General features: G+C 57.5%; 1 protein-coding gene across 5 annotated transcripts in view; it reads left to right on the top strand.

Moving 5' to 3' along the window:
• The window catches only part of CNTFR (ciliary neurotrophic factor receptor), a gene marked incomplete at its 3' end in the record, with an annotated part of 178,639 nt that extends 165,954 nt beyond the window's left edge, over nt 1-12,685 (top strand). For 4 of the 5 annotated variants that reach the window (XM_080573834.1, XM_080573833.1, XM_080573836.1 and 1 more), the window contains 3 exons: nt 9,422-9,602; nt 10,671-10,815; nt 11,472-12,685. In XM_080573834.1, coding sequence (XP_080429960.1) covers nt 9,422-9,602; nt 10,671-10,815; nt 11,472 — 327 coding nt within the window. Of the gene's footprint in view, nt 1-9,421; nt 9,603-10,670; nt 10,817-11,471 lie in introns of those variants that run through there. The other variant, XM_080573832.1, reaches the window with a different exon arrangement.
• Between the last annotated feature and the right edge of the window lie 4,171 nt (nt 12,686-16,856).

Genomic DNA, 16,856 nt, shown 5'->3' on the forward strand with positions numbered 1-16,856 from the left:
CTGGTCCCCGGGGAGCTCACCTGCGCTGCGGAGCCAAGTGGGATTTTCTGCCAGGCAGCTCTTCTTAGGGAGAAAAATAGCTCAAAAAGGGGATGAGAGGCTTCGTGCCACGCTTGTGTCTCTGTAAGACATCGTCATCCCAGCCGCTTTTTCTCTTTCTGTTGTTTTCCTTTGATAAGGCAGCGACACGGGTCTTGTTTGAGGTTGAAGCGTTTTGCTGACAGCTTTGAAAACCAGACAGGGGCTGGGAGAGGTTTCTCCCACTTGTCTCTCCTTGCCTTTCTCTTCTCGTGGAGAGGGAAAGAGCAGCTGCCAAGCGCTCCGCCGGGGTAAGGCAGTGATGGGGGAGTTTGGATATTCACTTGCTTGGGACAGTATTTTCATCTGGGGGGGAAATGTTCAAATCGTGGAAAAATGGGGAGAACGCATGGGAAATATGAAATGCAATGTCAATTTTTTCATCTCGTGAAACCACTGGGGAAAAAAAATGATGTTTTGCCGGGCCGCAGCCTGGTCCCCATGATGAGTGCCAGCAAGTCACCTCCTGCCTCGACACCCTCGGGCTGGCCAGTGCCTCCACCAGTAGGTGCTGGGAGCTGTGCCTCCGAGGGGACAGCGTGGCATCTCCGTCAGTGCTCTCAGGCACACAGCGTTGGTGAGAGGTATTGGGGACACGGGTGGCAAGGCACCCTAGCTGCAAAAGGCAGCTTCAGGGCAGACAAAACTTGGTTTCTCCTTATTAAAGATGCCCTGAGCTGTGGAGGGAGAGCAGCCCTCTGGATGGGTGCATGGAGAGCTGGAAGGGCTCCTCTCTCGGCATCCCACGAGGGCATGGTGGTTCTGGGCACTGCTTGTAATCCATGGCCCCTTATGAGACAGTCACTGGCTGGTGGAGAAATGTGTTTGGGGAATAATTTCCTCGGTGAGCGAGTGCAAACATTCAACGAGCGAGGTACCAGCCTTGCTTTCTGACTCCCTACCCTGCCGGCTGCGTAATGAAAAATCTGATTTGTGGATGATTTGAGGAAAACTGCCACTATTCATCAGATGAATTATTTGCGAAGCCTAATTCAATCAGCTCCTGAACACCGGGGATGGCAGCGCTGCAGCAGCCAGAGCCCTGGGCCCCCTTGATGCGAGCAGCCACAGCCCTGCTTAGCCCACATGGGCACTCTGCAAATGCAGGGATTTTCCCCCAGAAGTGACCCCGTGGTGCTGGAATGCTGTGAGCATGGCCGAGCCATGCTGAGCCCTCTTTTCTAAACCTATTGCTTGCTGGCACCTTGAGGGTACCTCCATCCCCCAAAATCCAGCCCAGGAGAGGGAAGGACATGGCTTGGAGGGACCAAGCCCGGCTCAGCCACCAACGTGTCCTGAGATGGTGGTGGGTCTCTCCTCCATGGGATGGGTGCCTTGAGATAGGATGCAGCAGGACCCACATTTGCCCAGCACAGTTTTAGTTCTCCTGGCGGGCTGGGTGCCACATGGGGATGTCCCGCATCCCTGTTGGGAGCACAGCTACAAGGGAGCACCAGGGACTGGCCAGAGCCACAGCCGTCCGTGCTCGCACGTGGCGTTTCTTGGCAGAAGCAGCAACTCCCCTTCCTCCCCTCCATCTCCCATTATCTGTGCAGGGGCTGATTTATGCACAGCACCTCGGCAGACAGGACTGAATGAGCACTAATAGGATCAGATGGATGTCGAGCTGTCGAATACCGTAGGGCCTGATTCAATCAGCGTCTGCTTTCTCCCAGGCTCTTCCTTTCAGGATTTTAATAATGCCAGGCCTTGGCACCAGAAGATGAAGCCGTCCGTGGCGGGAGCAGTGGATCTTATCGAGAGCACTGCTGGGCCAGCTAGCCATCAGCACGCACCCACAGCCCTCCCCGGGGACAGCTGGGTGATCCTTGAGCATCCAACCCAGGATGTGAGGAACAAGGGACACGGTGGGGACCCTTGTCCCCTCCCTGGCATGGCAGAGGGCTTGCAAAGGTGCATTTGAGCCTCAGCATCCCGTTGGCCCTCCCTTTCCCTGGCTCAGCAGCGCATTTCCGCTCAGACCACTTAGCAGCTCTCGTGTTGGAGTTTGCTCTGGGAGTTATTAGCGTGCGCTCTGGGATTTATTAGCGAGGAGAGATGATGAGCGTCCACGTGTGCGGGATGCTCCTCGCTCCGAAACCATCCTGCCACCTCTGCTGAACCTGGCCGCCAGCTTTTCCTGTCTGTTCAGGGCACAAATGTGGCACAACCAGACTTGGTGTCACATCAGGTGGACGCTGACTCCCCTCTGCCCCACCATCACCGAGCTTGCCCAGAAAGCTGAGCAACTTCCCTTTGTGGAAGAGGGGCTGGCAGTTTCTTTCCTGCCAGAAGAGAGATGGGATATTTGTAGCCTAAACAGGTTTTTTTATTCTCTCCTTTTGGCAGAATCTCACGTTCTGTCTCCTAAATATAAAACATTAAATGTTTAGGGTATCCTTTATTTTTCTCCTGCTTTTAAGTTTGTAATTCAAGCCAGATTAGCATGGTTTCCTCTTCTGTTTTATAGCCCCATCCTGGCCCCAAGCGAGCTCTCCTAATGCTCTCAGATGTTCCTCTAATGGATTACCTAGGCTGGAACTGGATACCCTTTCCTAATGGATTGCTAATAGCCTGTTTCTGGTTTTACAGGCTCCTTCGGTTAACTCACAACAGCAGCCATCTCCGCGCGCACAGGCAGGCTCCCTGCAGGAGGGCAGGCGGCTCCCCGGCCGTGCGCGCATCCCCGCAGGTGGCTGCCAGGCCAGGGACGTCCCAGGGGACTTTGGGGAGCCCAGGATGGCTCGTGCACCAGATCTGCTCCCGCTGGGAGCTGGGTCAGGACCTCCTCATTCCCGTTTCTTACAGAGATGGCATGCGCTGAGCACTGGTGAGCTCGGTGCACGGCCCAGGAACCTGGCGGTGCTCAGAGGTACTTCTTGAGCCGGCAGCCAGGCCAAGGGAGGATTTCCTCCGGTGAGTTGCCAGCAATTTGCAGATGCCGTCGAGAAGTCTAATTGAGCCCATTGGTCGTGCTGACAACATGAAATGTTAACGAACCGTGAGGCGGGCTGCGCCTCAGATCTTGAGATTTGCAGTAAAAGGTCATGAGATATTTAAAGCTAATAATGTGGTTGGGTTCTCTCCTTCCTCTTCTGTTTTGGAAGCATTAGAGCCACGTCCGTGAGCAGTTGCAAAGGCTGGAAACATCCTTCTTTAGAAGAGCAAGCAGAGGCCCTCACGCCATGCTGGGACATCAGGAGTTGGGGCCACGAGCAGGGGTGTCTGCAGGCACTGCTGCAGGGTGACAGCCAGGGCAGGTTTAAGGACATCTCCCCAGGCAAAACAACATTTTTGGTCAAATGTGTGAATCTTACAGGTCGACATAACCCACAAGTATGTCTTAATGCATCCCGTGACGGGCAAGACGAGGGAAGGCAGAGTGACCTGCAGCCACGTCCCCACCAGGGTGGCAGCAATGTCACTTTGCATCGGGCACACTTCTTTGTGCCCATTTGCATCCACTGTGCCGCTTTGCCTGCGCTTCCATTCCTCTCCAGGCAACCTTGGCAGGGAGGTCACCCTGACCCAGCGCCGTTACAGCTTCACGGCTGGTAGCTTTTACTGCAGCACTTCTCTCCCTTCCCCTCCCGGCTGCAAAGTCAGTGATTAAAAAAGAAAAAAAAAAAAAAAAAGGAGGAGGGGGGAATTAATAGGAGGGAGTGAAGTGTTGAGGCTGAAATTGTGTCACCTGCAGCTCAGTATGGGATAGGCAGGGCTAAAGGGGGCTCCAGATGAGGACGAGGGTAGGAGGCACGTCTGCTGTATTCCCCCAGGCATCAGCCCCAGCAGCAGGAGGAGGCTTTTGTGTGGTAAATGCATCTTGCACTGCCTGGAGAGTGATGCCGAGTGCCCCAAGAATCCCAGACCCCATCCTCCTGCGGCGGCGAGCAAAGCGAGCTCAGACAGTTGTCACTTGGCAGGAGGGGAAGGCGCATCCGGAGAAAGAGTCCCATTATTAACGAGATTACAGCTGCGCTTTCAAAGATGCTCTTTATTTTAAGCCAGAAGGGAGCCATTCAGCCTCATCTGGTGTGAGACAAGCCAGGCTGCGGAGGAGCCCTGCAATATCTCGTCCTCCCAGGCTGATGGCTGGGGCTGGGCGGCGCGCAGCAGTGTTACAGCAGCCTTTTCGGTGGGGTGACAGCAGGGACAATGGCTCAGACCCCGCTGGGCTCCTCAGCTACCCGGCTGGCGGAGGGGAAGCAGAGGAGAAGGAGGGTCCTTCGCTTTTCCCAACCTTTCCGTTATTCCAGAGACCGGGGAGAAAGTTTTGTCTGGAGTTAGCCAAACCGATTCCCGCAGTGCTGCAGAAAAAAATGAAGCATTTGGGGACTCTTTTACGAGTAATTAATGTCAGACCTATTTGATCTCCAGACATGGCTGTGAAAGGGGAAAAGCAAAACCTCTCTTTGCCACTGGCTGCATCGTTTCACAGGCACCAGTGGCTGTTTGCTGTGACCCAGCTTGGGGGGGTTAACCCTGGTTTGGGGCAGGGCAAAGCCCACCAGGAGCTGGCCCCCCAGGGTTTGCAGAGAATGAAGGCACCTAAACCAGCAGCTGCCCATAAAATGTGAGTGAATCCCACAAAGTTCATTGCAGCTTGATGGCAGCACCTGGCCCCATCCTCCTCCTGGTCCTGGCTCCCCCATTATCCAGGGTAACCTGGGGAGACTTCCGAGGAGGCACGATGCTTGGTAGACCCAGGTTGTGCCCTGGCCAGTCCCTCGTGGCTTCTCCTTCTGCATTCCCCTGCTTGTGGGTCATGGTGGAGGCTGGGTGAGCAGGTGAGCTTCAGCCCTACAAGAGCCAGCAGGCTTCTTTTATTCTGGGGAAGCCAGGCTTGCCCAGGATCAATGTAACACCTGGGGTAGGTGCATGGTCTCTGTACTAGCATACATGGAGGGTTTGGTGCTCTGTGTATTCGTATTTTCTCCTCTTCAAAAATCTGTTTTTCCCTCTGACTTGAAGCCCACCCATCCCAGCTAAATCTGGGAAGATTAGTGGTGTATCAGCACGTGACAGAAGGGGACAGCCTCAGGTTGTCAGCCTCGCAGGTGTGGTGATGGGGTGAAGATGGCAGCAAAGGGGATTGTCCTTTGATGTGGAGCAATGGATTTCTTTTTCCAAGGAGGGGGGGAAATATTTAGGCTGGATATCCTTTCTGGGGACAGTTTGCACATCCCCTTAACTTTGGGGCAGGTGATGCTGCCGGGAGGGCACCGAGGGGATCATCCAACAGGAGCTCAAAGGTCTGTTTGGGGTTTTGCTCAGTTCCAGCCTCACAGGTCAGTGCCGGGTCCCATTGTAGGACCAAGGGCTGCCAGTGTCCTTGTCACCTGGGGGGTGGCACAGGGGAGCAGGAGGTGTTAAGGAATGGAAAGCAGAGCTGCAAACACATTTTCGTGTGGGATGCTGAGGGAGGCATCTGATCCCCCCCCATCACCCCCTCCATGGCTTTCCAACACACCCCGGCCCCCAGCACAGCTGCTGGGACAGGGAGGGTTGAGGTTCTCCCTCCCTGTCTCCTTTCGAAGTCCATCTGGGCTGGGGGAGCCCAGGGGCTGCTGTCGCAGGGCTGGGGACCTGCAGCATCTCTCCTACAGCTTTGTCACTGATGAGCACAGCTGGGGCTGGGGGACTGGGACATGGCACACATGGATGTCCCCTGGGATGCTGTGGAGGTCCTCAAGCCCCTGGGTGCCCTGCGTGCCTCGCCCCATCCCATCCGTGTGACCAGGGCCATGGGCTTCTACCTGTAGCACCCTCTTTGCCCAGGCCGTGGGTGGCACTGGCCAGCCCTTGGCACCCACCTTTATCTTCCCAAACGTGCTCATGGGGTCTGTGGCCATGGCACAGGATGGAATGCCAGCCCACACTGTCCTAAGCAAGCTGTCGGCTTCATTACTGTGTTCAAGGGCTTTTTTTTTTTTTTTTTTCATTTCTTTCTCTCCCTCTCCCTTTCTCTCTCTCTCTCTCTCTCTCTTTTTTTTTTCAATGCTAATAGCTCTGCATTGCACTGGCTACTGATCCCTCATTAATCTGGGCAGCGCTTCACAGCCAGCCGGAGTGACTTTTGGCAGGTTCACAAAGGCAGGCTGCAAAATGCAGACCCCCCGTCCAAAAAAAAAATTACCATGCACAGCCTTTCTCCAACTTTTGTCTCTGTGTGGCAGGGACGCGGATTAAGGAATTTCTCCCTCTCCCTTTGATGCTGTGTGTCCATCCATCCCTCCACGACCTCCCCAGTCCGTTCTCCCCCACCTCTCCCCGTCTGTGTCCAGTTGGACCCGCTCCCCGTGTGCTTTCCCATCTGCTGCTGCAGCATTTCTGTGCTCAACCACCCGGGGACTTCCCAGCCACCACAGCAAAGCTGTCCCCTCTTGGATGCGTCCTCCAGCTGCCCGGCTCAGAAATGCCACTTGCAGATCGCGAGCTGCAGCTCAGGACATCTTATATATGGGAGGAGATTGATGACCCCATAAAGTCCATGTCTTCTCTTTTTATCTGTTGTCTAAAAAGCTTAGGGCAGCATCCTCCCAAGTCCCACGAGCAAGATGCTCCAGCCTGAGTCCCAGGGAGCATCCTCCCAGGCAAGGCACAGCCTTGACCCCATCATGCCACCAATGCTCATCTGCAAACACTCAGCTGCAGACTGGGTGCACCCTGGGGGCAGCAGGAATTGCTCCCAAGTGGAAGGGAGCTGTGAGGCTCTTTGGGATGGAGAAAATGCTACAGAGCAGCAGCCAGCAGGACCTCTGCAGGGTTGCTCTGACCCTGGTCGGAGAGCAGGCAGGAGAGCTCAGAGGGTGCCAAAAGCACTAGAAAACCCACAAGGCAGCCAGATAACCCCAGCACGTCCTCCCAAGCCCCCTGCTTCCCAGCCTGGTGGGATGTTCTTCTCAGGATGAGCCTGACCCTGCTGGGCACCCTGATCCAGACTGGGTTTGGGACAGAGGAGAGCTGGAGCTGGGTGTGTTTGGTATGGGTCTCGGCCAAGACCCAGTGCAGCTTGGAAGATGCTCAGCCGTGTCTTGCAGGAGGGACTGGCATCCTATTCTTCTTTTCCTCCCAGACCTCCCAGAATTTCCCTTTTCACTTATCGTGTAAGCAAAATGGGCTAAAACCCTTTTCCTGCAGGACAGGGTGGCTCTGCCCACTCCAGGAAGTGAGTATCTAATGCTGGGCATAGACAGTGCCAGGGACCATGAGCCACTAAACAGGACTGCTACAAGCCTGACCCTGTTTCTAAGATGAGAAGCAGCACACGTGATCCCAGAGCTGGCTCTCTGCCTCTCCAGCATGCTGGAAAACCCAGCACAGAGCCGTATCGGGGTCTGGGGGCTTGCCTGCCCCTGCCCCGTGCAAAGGACCCTCCGTGCGGGCATCTCCCTGTGCAGGTGGCTGCAGTCACACCCTGCCTCTCGGGTCCTTGGGGGCTGCCTCCCGCCCACCCCTGGGGTCAGTGTCACCCTGGGGTGGCCCTCAGCAGCCTGCAGCCGTGGCCCCTTTCATCCCGCCGTCATCGCAAACGAGCGGTGACACCCGGCGCTGCCGTGGCACGGCTCCAACCGCTCTTCCCGACATCAAGCAGCGGGGTGACGGGGGGACAGGGGACAGGGGGGACAGGGAACAGGCACCATGGCACGCTCTGACCTCTGAGCCCAGCCTAGGAGTAGCAACAGCTGTGCTGGAGCAGCTTTAGGGCTGCGTGCCTCGGGATCATGATCGGAGCGTTAAAGGCACCCATGGTGGCTCAGCCCCCAGAGCATGGCTGAATGATGCCAAACTCTGTGCCTGCTTCCACGCCGAAGCCTGCAGGAAGACCCTAAAACCTGCAAGCTCCTTGCCTGGCACCCCAAATAGCTGCCAGCATCCCCTCTTTGCGCTGCACCAGCACCGAGCCCTGGGTGCAAGGAGAGGCAGGGCTCGGTGTCCCCCCCATACAACCCCAAAAACGCATCGGTGGGACAGATGCACGGCTTTCCCCCTGCTCCCCCGTGGGTTTGGTAGCAGCTTCGCGCCTCGCAGGCGGCGGGAGGCCCTTTGCTCCGTGCCAGCAGATGTGCTGCAGATGTAGGGCTCCGAGCCGGCCGGGCCGTGCGAGCAGCTGGGAGCACAGAGCCGGGTGTGCGGCGGGATGGATGTGGTGCTTGAGGAGGGAACGGGGGCAGAAAGGCTTTCACCCACAAAGAGACACACACAAAGGGGTCCCCCTCCCTGGTGGGGATTCCCCAAAGCGGCTGTAAAAGCTGGCGGATGAGGCTTGTAAACCAGAAGGATTAAATCTGCGCTGGGGTGTTGGACGTGCTGTGCAGGTGAGGTGGGAAGAGCTCCTGCTCTGCGCTCCAGCTGCAAGCCCTGGCTGGGTGCTGAGGCTCACCGGGCACAGAAATTGCTGGTACTTCATGTCCCTGTCCCCAGAGCTGGCCAAAGCCACCGGGACCTCGACACCGTGCTTGGGCTTGAAGCCATCAGCAGGTTGGGAGGCCAAGCAGCGTGCCCTTCCTCCCCCCCAGCAGATGGGCTGCATCAGAGCCCTCATCCCCCCAGACATGTTTATTACCAACACGTGTCGGCAGAGAAGGAGGTTTGCATCAGCCGGGCGTGGGGGGAGGAAGGGGCTGTGCAGAGGGGCGCCCATGGCTGCACAGGGGTTGGGTGCCCCCCCGCCCCACACACAGGCAGCGCGGATGGGAAATGAAGCCGGCAGGGTGTTAAGCTTTAATCTCAAAGAAGGGTTCGTGGTGGTACGCAGCACAGCCTCTGCAATGTTATCCTACAGTGGTCCCTTCGGTGACCCCATGAGCCCCGAGCAGCCCAGCTCCATCCCCAGCAGGTCGTGTGGGTGCTGAGCTTTCCTCCGCTGTCCCTCCTGCGTGGGTCCCACTGCCATGGGTTTGTGGCTCCCAGCGTCCCAACATGTCCGAGCAGAGCCTGCCCGCACATTTACTAGTTTCTGGTGACCTCTAGAGGAAGCAGCTCCACTCTGGCTCTGCAAATCGGGGAGCAGGATAAGAGCCTCGCTGCACCCGTGGCTTAGCTGCAGCCGGAGCATCTCCCCCTACACCCCTGTGCTGGGCTCAGTGCTCATGCCTCTGGCCAAAACCTCCCCAGAAAAGCCTCCAGGATGGCTCAGAGGATGTCAGGGGGGCATATGGGTGCAAGGGCTGACTCAGTGCCTCTTGCCTTTTGTGCACAGCCAGCCCTTAACACCCTTATTTTGCCTTTTTGCTGGAAGAGCTTGATATTCTCTCCTTATGGTGGCACGTAAGTGCCGTGAGGTCTCTTTATCACCCCGTGGCAGGGCTAAACCCACTGATCACCTTACCGCTGCCCGCAGGTCGAGCTGTCGGACGGGACGTCTCACACCATCACGGACGCCTATGCAGGCAAGGAGTACATCATCCAGGTGGCCGCCAAAGACAACGACATCGGCACGTGGAGCGACTGGAGCGTGGCCGTCCATGCCACCCCCTGGACGGAGGAGCCCAAGCACCTCACCACGGAGGCCCAGATCGCTGGTAAACCCCCCCCCCCCCCGCCCGGCCCCAGCACAAACACTTGGGGGTCCTGGCCAGGGAGACCCCCTAACCCTGGGGAGCCCATGCCTTCAGCCCCGCTGTGGCCCCAGCAGCAGGTCAGACAGTGTCCCACAAAGTGCTGACTCAGCTCGCCTGCCTCTGGCATCCTCCTCACTGGGATGCTCCAAGCGCCACGGCGAAGCTTGGGATTTATTATTATTCTCTGGAGCTCTGCCCCCCTCCTTCTCCAGTCCTACCTCCCCTCCACACCTCCGACCCCGCACAATGGCTCGGAGCGATGCCAATTAGAAATAAAAGCCACAAAGTTAACAAGCCTCTGCTTCTAGGAAAGGGCTGGGACCGTGTCCAAATGCATGTTATCAGCCCTCGGCTTCCCAGAAGGATGGGAGCAGGCCCTGCACCAGTTCCCCCAACTGGCACCAGCTGCAGGCTGGCTGGGAAGCACTGGGGGCAGGCAGGGAAGCTCCGGGAGCCGCTCGGTGCCGGTGATGCGTGTGTGTGTGTGTGTGAGCACACATAGGGTGTTTTCCCAGCCAGGAGTGCATGCACAGCTGGTCAGATGTGCTCACAGGGAGGGGGTGTGTGTGCAAAAGGCAAATGCCACCTCTGATGGCACCAAGAGCACGGGGTGGGGGGTCCCTGGTCCAGGTATGGGTCTGGGTCACAGCAAGGTTTGCTTTGGATTGACAGCAGGTGGCTGCGGGGCACAAGGCAGCTCGGAAGGGAGCACACAGGTTTGGGGACCCAGGGGTGTGCCACGTCCAGACACTGCCGGCTGGCATCCCAGCGGGGCTGGGAATAATGCTAGCAGGGTGGCTACAGGTCCTGTGCGGGACCAGGGAAGGGCCAGCATGGGCATGGCACATCGGGGGCACTCTGGGACCCTCTGGGTCCTGTGTGAGAGCAGTGAAAGTCCCATGGACCACGCCATCCCCTGGCTCACCGTCCCAGCCACCCAGCTCAGCAAGGGGCAATTTGGGGACATCCCCATGGGATGCATCTTGGGGTGCCCCAGCTCCCCTCACCATCTGCTCTCCCTCCCCGCAGAGACGACGAGCACCAGCACCTCCTCTTTCGTGCCACCCCCCACCACTAAAATCTGCGACAAGGGGGCCGTGGTGGGCAGCGGGGCCGTGGCAGTGTGTTGGACAGCTGGACTGGTCTTGGCTGCTTATGGTGTCCTCTTTATTTAGTGAGTATGCCCCAAGTTGGGGGCATGAGAGATGGGGTTGGGTGCTGGGGGGACATGGAGGGCTGAGGGGCTCTGACGTGGTTGGGAAGGGGACACTAAGCAGGCTGTGGGTGAAGAGCATTGGGTATGAGGCATTTGGGTGTGTTTGCAATTACTTGTCAACGCACTGAATTTGGCTGCCTTTCCAAATCAGGCGTTCTGGCAGGGAAATCTCGAAATGGGTTTTCAAACATTTGCCCCAAACCCTGCAAAGGGGTTGGGTTTAGATGCCTCGTGCTCAGCAGCGATGGGGCATAAAGGATGTGGCACCACTGCCCTGTGGGTGAGCGAGTGCCACGCAGCAGGTGCCACAGCCTGTCACTTGCCCACGGAGGCGCCATCCCACTGCAACTCCCATGGGCGCAGGGTTTTTTTTTTGCTCCCCTCTGGCACACGCATGACATTGGTGGTGGCAATGGGAGAGGCTGTGGCACACGGCCAGGGATGGAAAGGTGAGGTCTGGCCCTGGGAGGAGAACATGGGGGCTTTGGATGCACGGGTGAATTTCCTCTTGGGAAAAGGTCAGAGCCAGCTCGGCGTGTTCCCAGAGCCACGTCGGTGGCCGGACACAGCCGAGCCCGGAGCGAGTCCGGTGACCCCTCTCCTCCCCATCACAGATCCCCGTCTGTCACAGCCCAGCGGAGACAACCTCCCACCGCCACCGCCACCGCCACCACCGCCCTCCCTCCGCCTCCCTCCCGGTTTGAGTCTCTTATCTCTTCGATTTTGCACACGTTGAGGACGTATCACGCTTCTCGCCATCGCTGCGGAGGAGGACAGAGCCGCCGCCGCCGCCGCCGCCGCCCCCGGGGACCTGCCCCGAAAACCTCGCCGAGCCCAGAGCGAGGACACGCACTCGTCCCCCTGCCACCCGCCCTGTCCCCGCTCCCAGCAAGGCGCAGCGAGCCCGGGCACTGTGCCGCAGCCCCGGGACCCCGCGGGCCAGCCCCGCCATCGCTCATACAGCTAACCCGCCACGCCAAAGACGTGCCACCGCCACGCCACCGCGCCGCCGGGACGCGGGTGACAACGTGACAGCATGCTCGGAAGAGGGGACGGGACATTTCTGGGGGACGCTCCCAGCCAACGGCCATGGGGGGAGCCCCAAGGACCGGACTCGTCACCGCGAGCTCTTGACCGCACGGAAAAGCCAGAGGAGTGCAGGGTGGGGACTCGGTCCCCTCCCAGGGGATAGTGGAAGGATGAACTGGTGGCTTTCACAAGTGCGGTGAGGAGTAGGGAGCTGGCTCGTTCTTAATGGGAAAAAAAAAATGGGTTTGAAATGGGGATAAAAATGATAAAAGCCCAAGCTCCCTCTGGAAGAGCAACCCAGCGCCTGCCCCTCCAGACAGCCCCTAGCAGCACCCAGAGGAGCCTTCATCACCCCCGTCCCCACACCCCCACGCTCTTTTAACCACGTTGGATACAGGGAATCGCCTCCATTGATGTCTTTGTCTTAATTCTTCAACAAAATAAGAATAGCTCTGCTGTCCCCACTAGAGCTGGTGCCCTGCAGACCTGTCCCCCGCTGTCCCTGGCTGTCCCCGGTCCTGCTCTGCTCTCCTCCCCGTCCCACCCCTGGCCCTGTTTTGTAAAGACAGCTCCTCTTGTCCCTGCCCGCACCCAAGCGCAGTATTTAATACCGTACGTCCTAGTATTCCAACTGTTGACATGCTGTATTTGAATTTTTTATAGATGTATATATATAAAAAAAAAAAAAGAAAAAGAAACAAAAAAAAGAGAAGAAGGAAAAAAAAAAAAGCCCACACAGACACACGCACACACACATGCACCAGGAGAGACGGTCTTCATTAAATGATCATTTCATGACCACTGGCAGCCCTGGGCATTATTTCCCTTCTGGCTGGGTGGGTTCGGCTCCCCGCACCCAGGCACAGTCCTGGCTGTGATGGGGAGGGTGTGGGGACAGTAGGGAGAGGGACACAGACAGCACCACCTCTCTGGGAGGACCCAAAACCTGGCCTCCAGGACATCCCAAGAAGGTGCAAGGATGCTCGGGGAGGTACCCACCCCTGGAAACCCCTGGTGGTGTAAAGAGGATGGCTTTAACCACTTTGTGTGGCACCCACGTTGTGCCAGGGAGGTGGCCGGGTGCCACAGGTCCCCATTTCTGGGTTTTGGGGGATCCCCCATGTCCCTGAGCTCTGGTTGTACCCTGTCACTTTTTGGGGAGGGAGGAGGATGGAGGGCTGGAGGCATCTCCAGAGGCAGGAGACGACACAGTCCCAATTAATGCACTTTCCTTGTCTGATTAATAATTTGACATCAGAAAAATGGCAGTGGCCCAGATGCTCTGAATTAAAATTCCATCAAGGGCAGGGCTAACGAGGACCGGGTGTGGGGACAGCCTGCGCTGGTGGCTTGGGCTCAGGAGCGGGGTGCAGTGCAATGAGTCTGCACCCAAGTTTCCCCAAACACTGCAACCCTGGGGACAAGGGCTGCGCCTCAGTTTCCCTCTGCTGTGGTGCCTGGTGGGCACACGTATCTGTGAGTATATGGAGCAGCATTTGCTGGGGGGGTTGTCTTTTGGGGGGCTGCAAAGAAAAGGAGGGAATCACAAGACACAGTCAAGACCAAAGCAGGGACCTGCTCGCACCACCTGCAGCATGGCCAAATTTTAATATCCAGCGTCCCAACAGCAGCTCTCCGGCTGGGCCACCAGCCACAAGGGAGTGCAGAGCTGTGTCTGCCAAGGGCTTTGTGCACTGCAGCCTATGGTGGAGGTGCTCAGGGGGCCCTCAGGACCTTTGTGTCCAGCTGGTCCCAGCTCAGAGCACACCACAAGTCCCTCTACCTTCCTTTTTCTCCAGGTCTGCGGGGAGGGATGGGGAGGGATGTGTGCTACCCTCACCTGGCCTTGCCTTCGCTTTCTGGTGTGCCTGACCCCAGATCTCACGCCTTGCAAGAGGGAAGGATGGATGGATGGATGGATGGATGGATGGATGGATGGATGGATGGATGGATGGATGAGCAGATGGACAGACAGAGCGAACTGAAATAACCACATCCCTGGATCTGCAAAGCCTGAAGGCAGCACCAAGTCAGCTGCCAGCACCCACCAGGTGGTCACTGTGGATTTTGCTGTGCTGGGGCTTTATCAGAGGAGAGCTCAGCCCCACGCAGCCCTGCCTCCGGCTCAGACAGCGCTGCCTTGGTTCACTGGTTAATGTCCCATTACCAGACAACATGCCTCCGTCATTTATTAATGTTTCATTAGTGTTAAAAACATCTGGTAATTAATTATGCACTAATTATGGATTCACAGCATTAAAAGCCAGGCTAATCTACCATAGCAGATGGCTCTCGGGGCAGGGGGAAGGGACATCTCTTAGCAGGGAAGAAAATGTCAGGCCCAGCCCCTGCCTGGGGGAAGCATCCCAGACAGGCAGATTGCCTTCATCCCCACCAGGCTCTCCCAGTCCTTCCTAGAGCTGGCTGCCGGCTCAGGGAATTAAACAGAGAGGAAACCTCGCCTCCTCAAGATGTTTTAGGGGCCAGGGGAGCAGTGCCCCTGCTGCCCAGGGTAACTGAATGAGGAGCTGATGGGGAGCGGTGGCTTCTGAACCCAGCCCTGGGCACCCTCTGCCACCTGGGGTCCTGCTGCCGGCTGCAGGAAGCTCTATGTCAGCCCCTCCGGATCGAGCAGCAGTCCATAAAGAAAGGGGTGTCGTAACAGCCCGCTCGCGAGGTGCCCCAGCGATATTGCCTACAGATGTGCGGAGATGTTTCTAACTCGGGAAGGTCCCAGGGGAGCGTCCCTGCCAAGCAGAAAATCCATCCACTTAGCAGCATAAATCCATACAGGAAGAAAGAGGGAATTACAGCGCTCAGAGAGACCTGAGCGTCGTATAACATGAAATCCAATACATCAGCCAGGCGGAACGGGTCCCTGCGTCTTCCCAGCACATACGTGGCAGTAAATCCCACCTTAGGTGCTGTTTTCGGCAATGGCTGATGGGAGAGCAGCCTCGCGCTGCACTTCCCAAGAAAATAGACTCGGGAAGAGGTGGCTGGGAAGCAGGATCTATTTCCTGGCTGTGTGGCCCCGTAGGAAGCACAAAGTCACCTCACTTCTAGGATGGGCTGAGCAGCCAAATTCGGGCTGCCGTGGGGTACCACACTTCGGTGGATGGAGGAGTAGCAGCAGACACGGTGCTGTGCGTTTTGGCCCTGGCACAGCACCAGTCCCAGATGAAAGCAGCGAGGCAGAGGGGAGTGAAAGCAGAAGGCACACCAAGATAGCTTCACAGCGTGCGCGCATCCTGCTGAGCCAGGTAGCAGCGCCAGGTGGGATCTGCCGAGCCAGCTGGCACCGGAGAGCTGCTGCTCCTCTGTGTAGGCACAGATCTGGTCGCCGAGGGGCAAGCATCCTCCCCCCTCACAGCACCAGGGAGGGGTGGGGAGGTGAGAGCAGCAGGAGCTGGTGGAAAGGTGGTGCCCAGGGTGAGGGGGTGAAGGGCAGCATCTGCGAGGGGTGAGGATGCAAAAGGAGTCGACTTGGAGGAGCCCGGAGTCCCTAACCTGCAGTGGTGCCAAGTCCAGCAAAATGCAAGATCCCTCCCAAAACCATAGGATGTTGGTTCAGGAACTGCCTGTTCCGACAGAGAGGTAGCAGTGGATGCCCTTGGTGGGCTGTAGCCTTCCTCCCTGGACTTTTTTCCCTGGTGGCAGGAGGGCTGGCTCAGGCAGGAGAGTTCTGGTGCCAGGAAAGGCGCCTGGTCACCTCTGGTGGTGCAGAAATGAGCCCTGGAGCTTTGGGTGATTCAGCCACTGCCTCCAGAATAGCAGATAGAGCTGCAGGTAGGGTTCCTGGGGGTAACAAGAGCCCTGGGCACCCCCACAACGACATGGGGCAAAGACCTGCAGCAGCAAGAGGTGACAGTCACAGCAGACTGCCAAGGACAGCCTTGGACCATCTCGGTCCTCGGTGGCCCCAGATCAGGACTTCAGGGCCTGACGCCTCTCCAGAGGAGGCCATCTGTTGTTTAAAGAGCCCCAGAGGACTCTCCTCTTCCTCGTCTCCATCCTGAGCAGACCAGCCTCTGGCCTGGCACTGCGTGACCCTGGGGGTCGCTGGGGACATCTTCACACCCCAAAACCTCCCCGCACACAACACAGCAGCCGGTCACAGCCCGCACGGCTCGACTGCAGCACACAGACCAGACCACACCAGCGTCCCCTAATAAGCAATTGACTCTCTTTTTTCCCTCCCTTTCAAGAAAAAAAGCCAAGCATTAATTTGGCTTCTGCCACTCTGTTTATCTAATAGTATCTCTGATTGATTGTCTTATTTATAACCCAGATCCGGTGTCTGGGCTGCTCACAGAGACGGGGTGATTGATGGAAAGAAGACAGCCAGGAGGGGACTTAATGGAGCTGTGTGGCTGAGCAGTGGAGCAGTGGCTTAGGCACAAAATGCAAGTGCCTCCCAAAAGTCTGGGCTCCTTCTTCTGTGCACAGCTCCTGGGGAAGCTGCTAAGTGCTGGGAGAGAGCAGCGTGCTCTCTGTGCTCTGCCAGCAGTGACCAGGGAAGGTGCTCAGGTCTTCTCCAGCAGCCCGGAGGAGGACAGGACAAGGGTACACAGCTGATACTGACTTGTGCTGTTTCCCAAGAAGGTGTCAAGTAGTCTCTGGGAAGTTTTCCCCTATCCAGGATGGAAGGGATGGTTCAAATGCATGAGAACAGCCTATCCCTGCCCAGCCACCAGCCTGCTGTCAGAGCCCTACTCCTGTATGCTTGAAATCATTTCCTTGCAGAATCCAACAGTGCAGAGAGGAGAAGTTGCCACAGGTGACAAAGTGCCACCAGGTTTGGGTCTGCCCCTCCTGCAGGCTGGCAGCATCCTCCAGAAGTTCAGTTTTGCCCAAGCCCAGAGTAAAAACATTCCCACACCCCCAGGGGAGGTTCCCCCTGCCTCAAACCCAGTGACCACAAACCCCCGCAGAGCCACCAGCCCACAAGTGACATCCCACAGAGACAG

The sequence above is a fragment of the Anser brachyrhynchus genome, assembly GCF_964034855.1.
Source record: "Anser brachyrhynchus genome assembly, chromosome: Z".
Taxonomy (NCBI): domain Eukaryota; kingdom Metazoa; phylum Chordata; class Aves; order Anseriformes; family Anatidae; genus Anser; species Anser brachyrhynchus.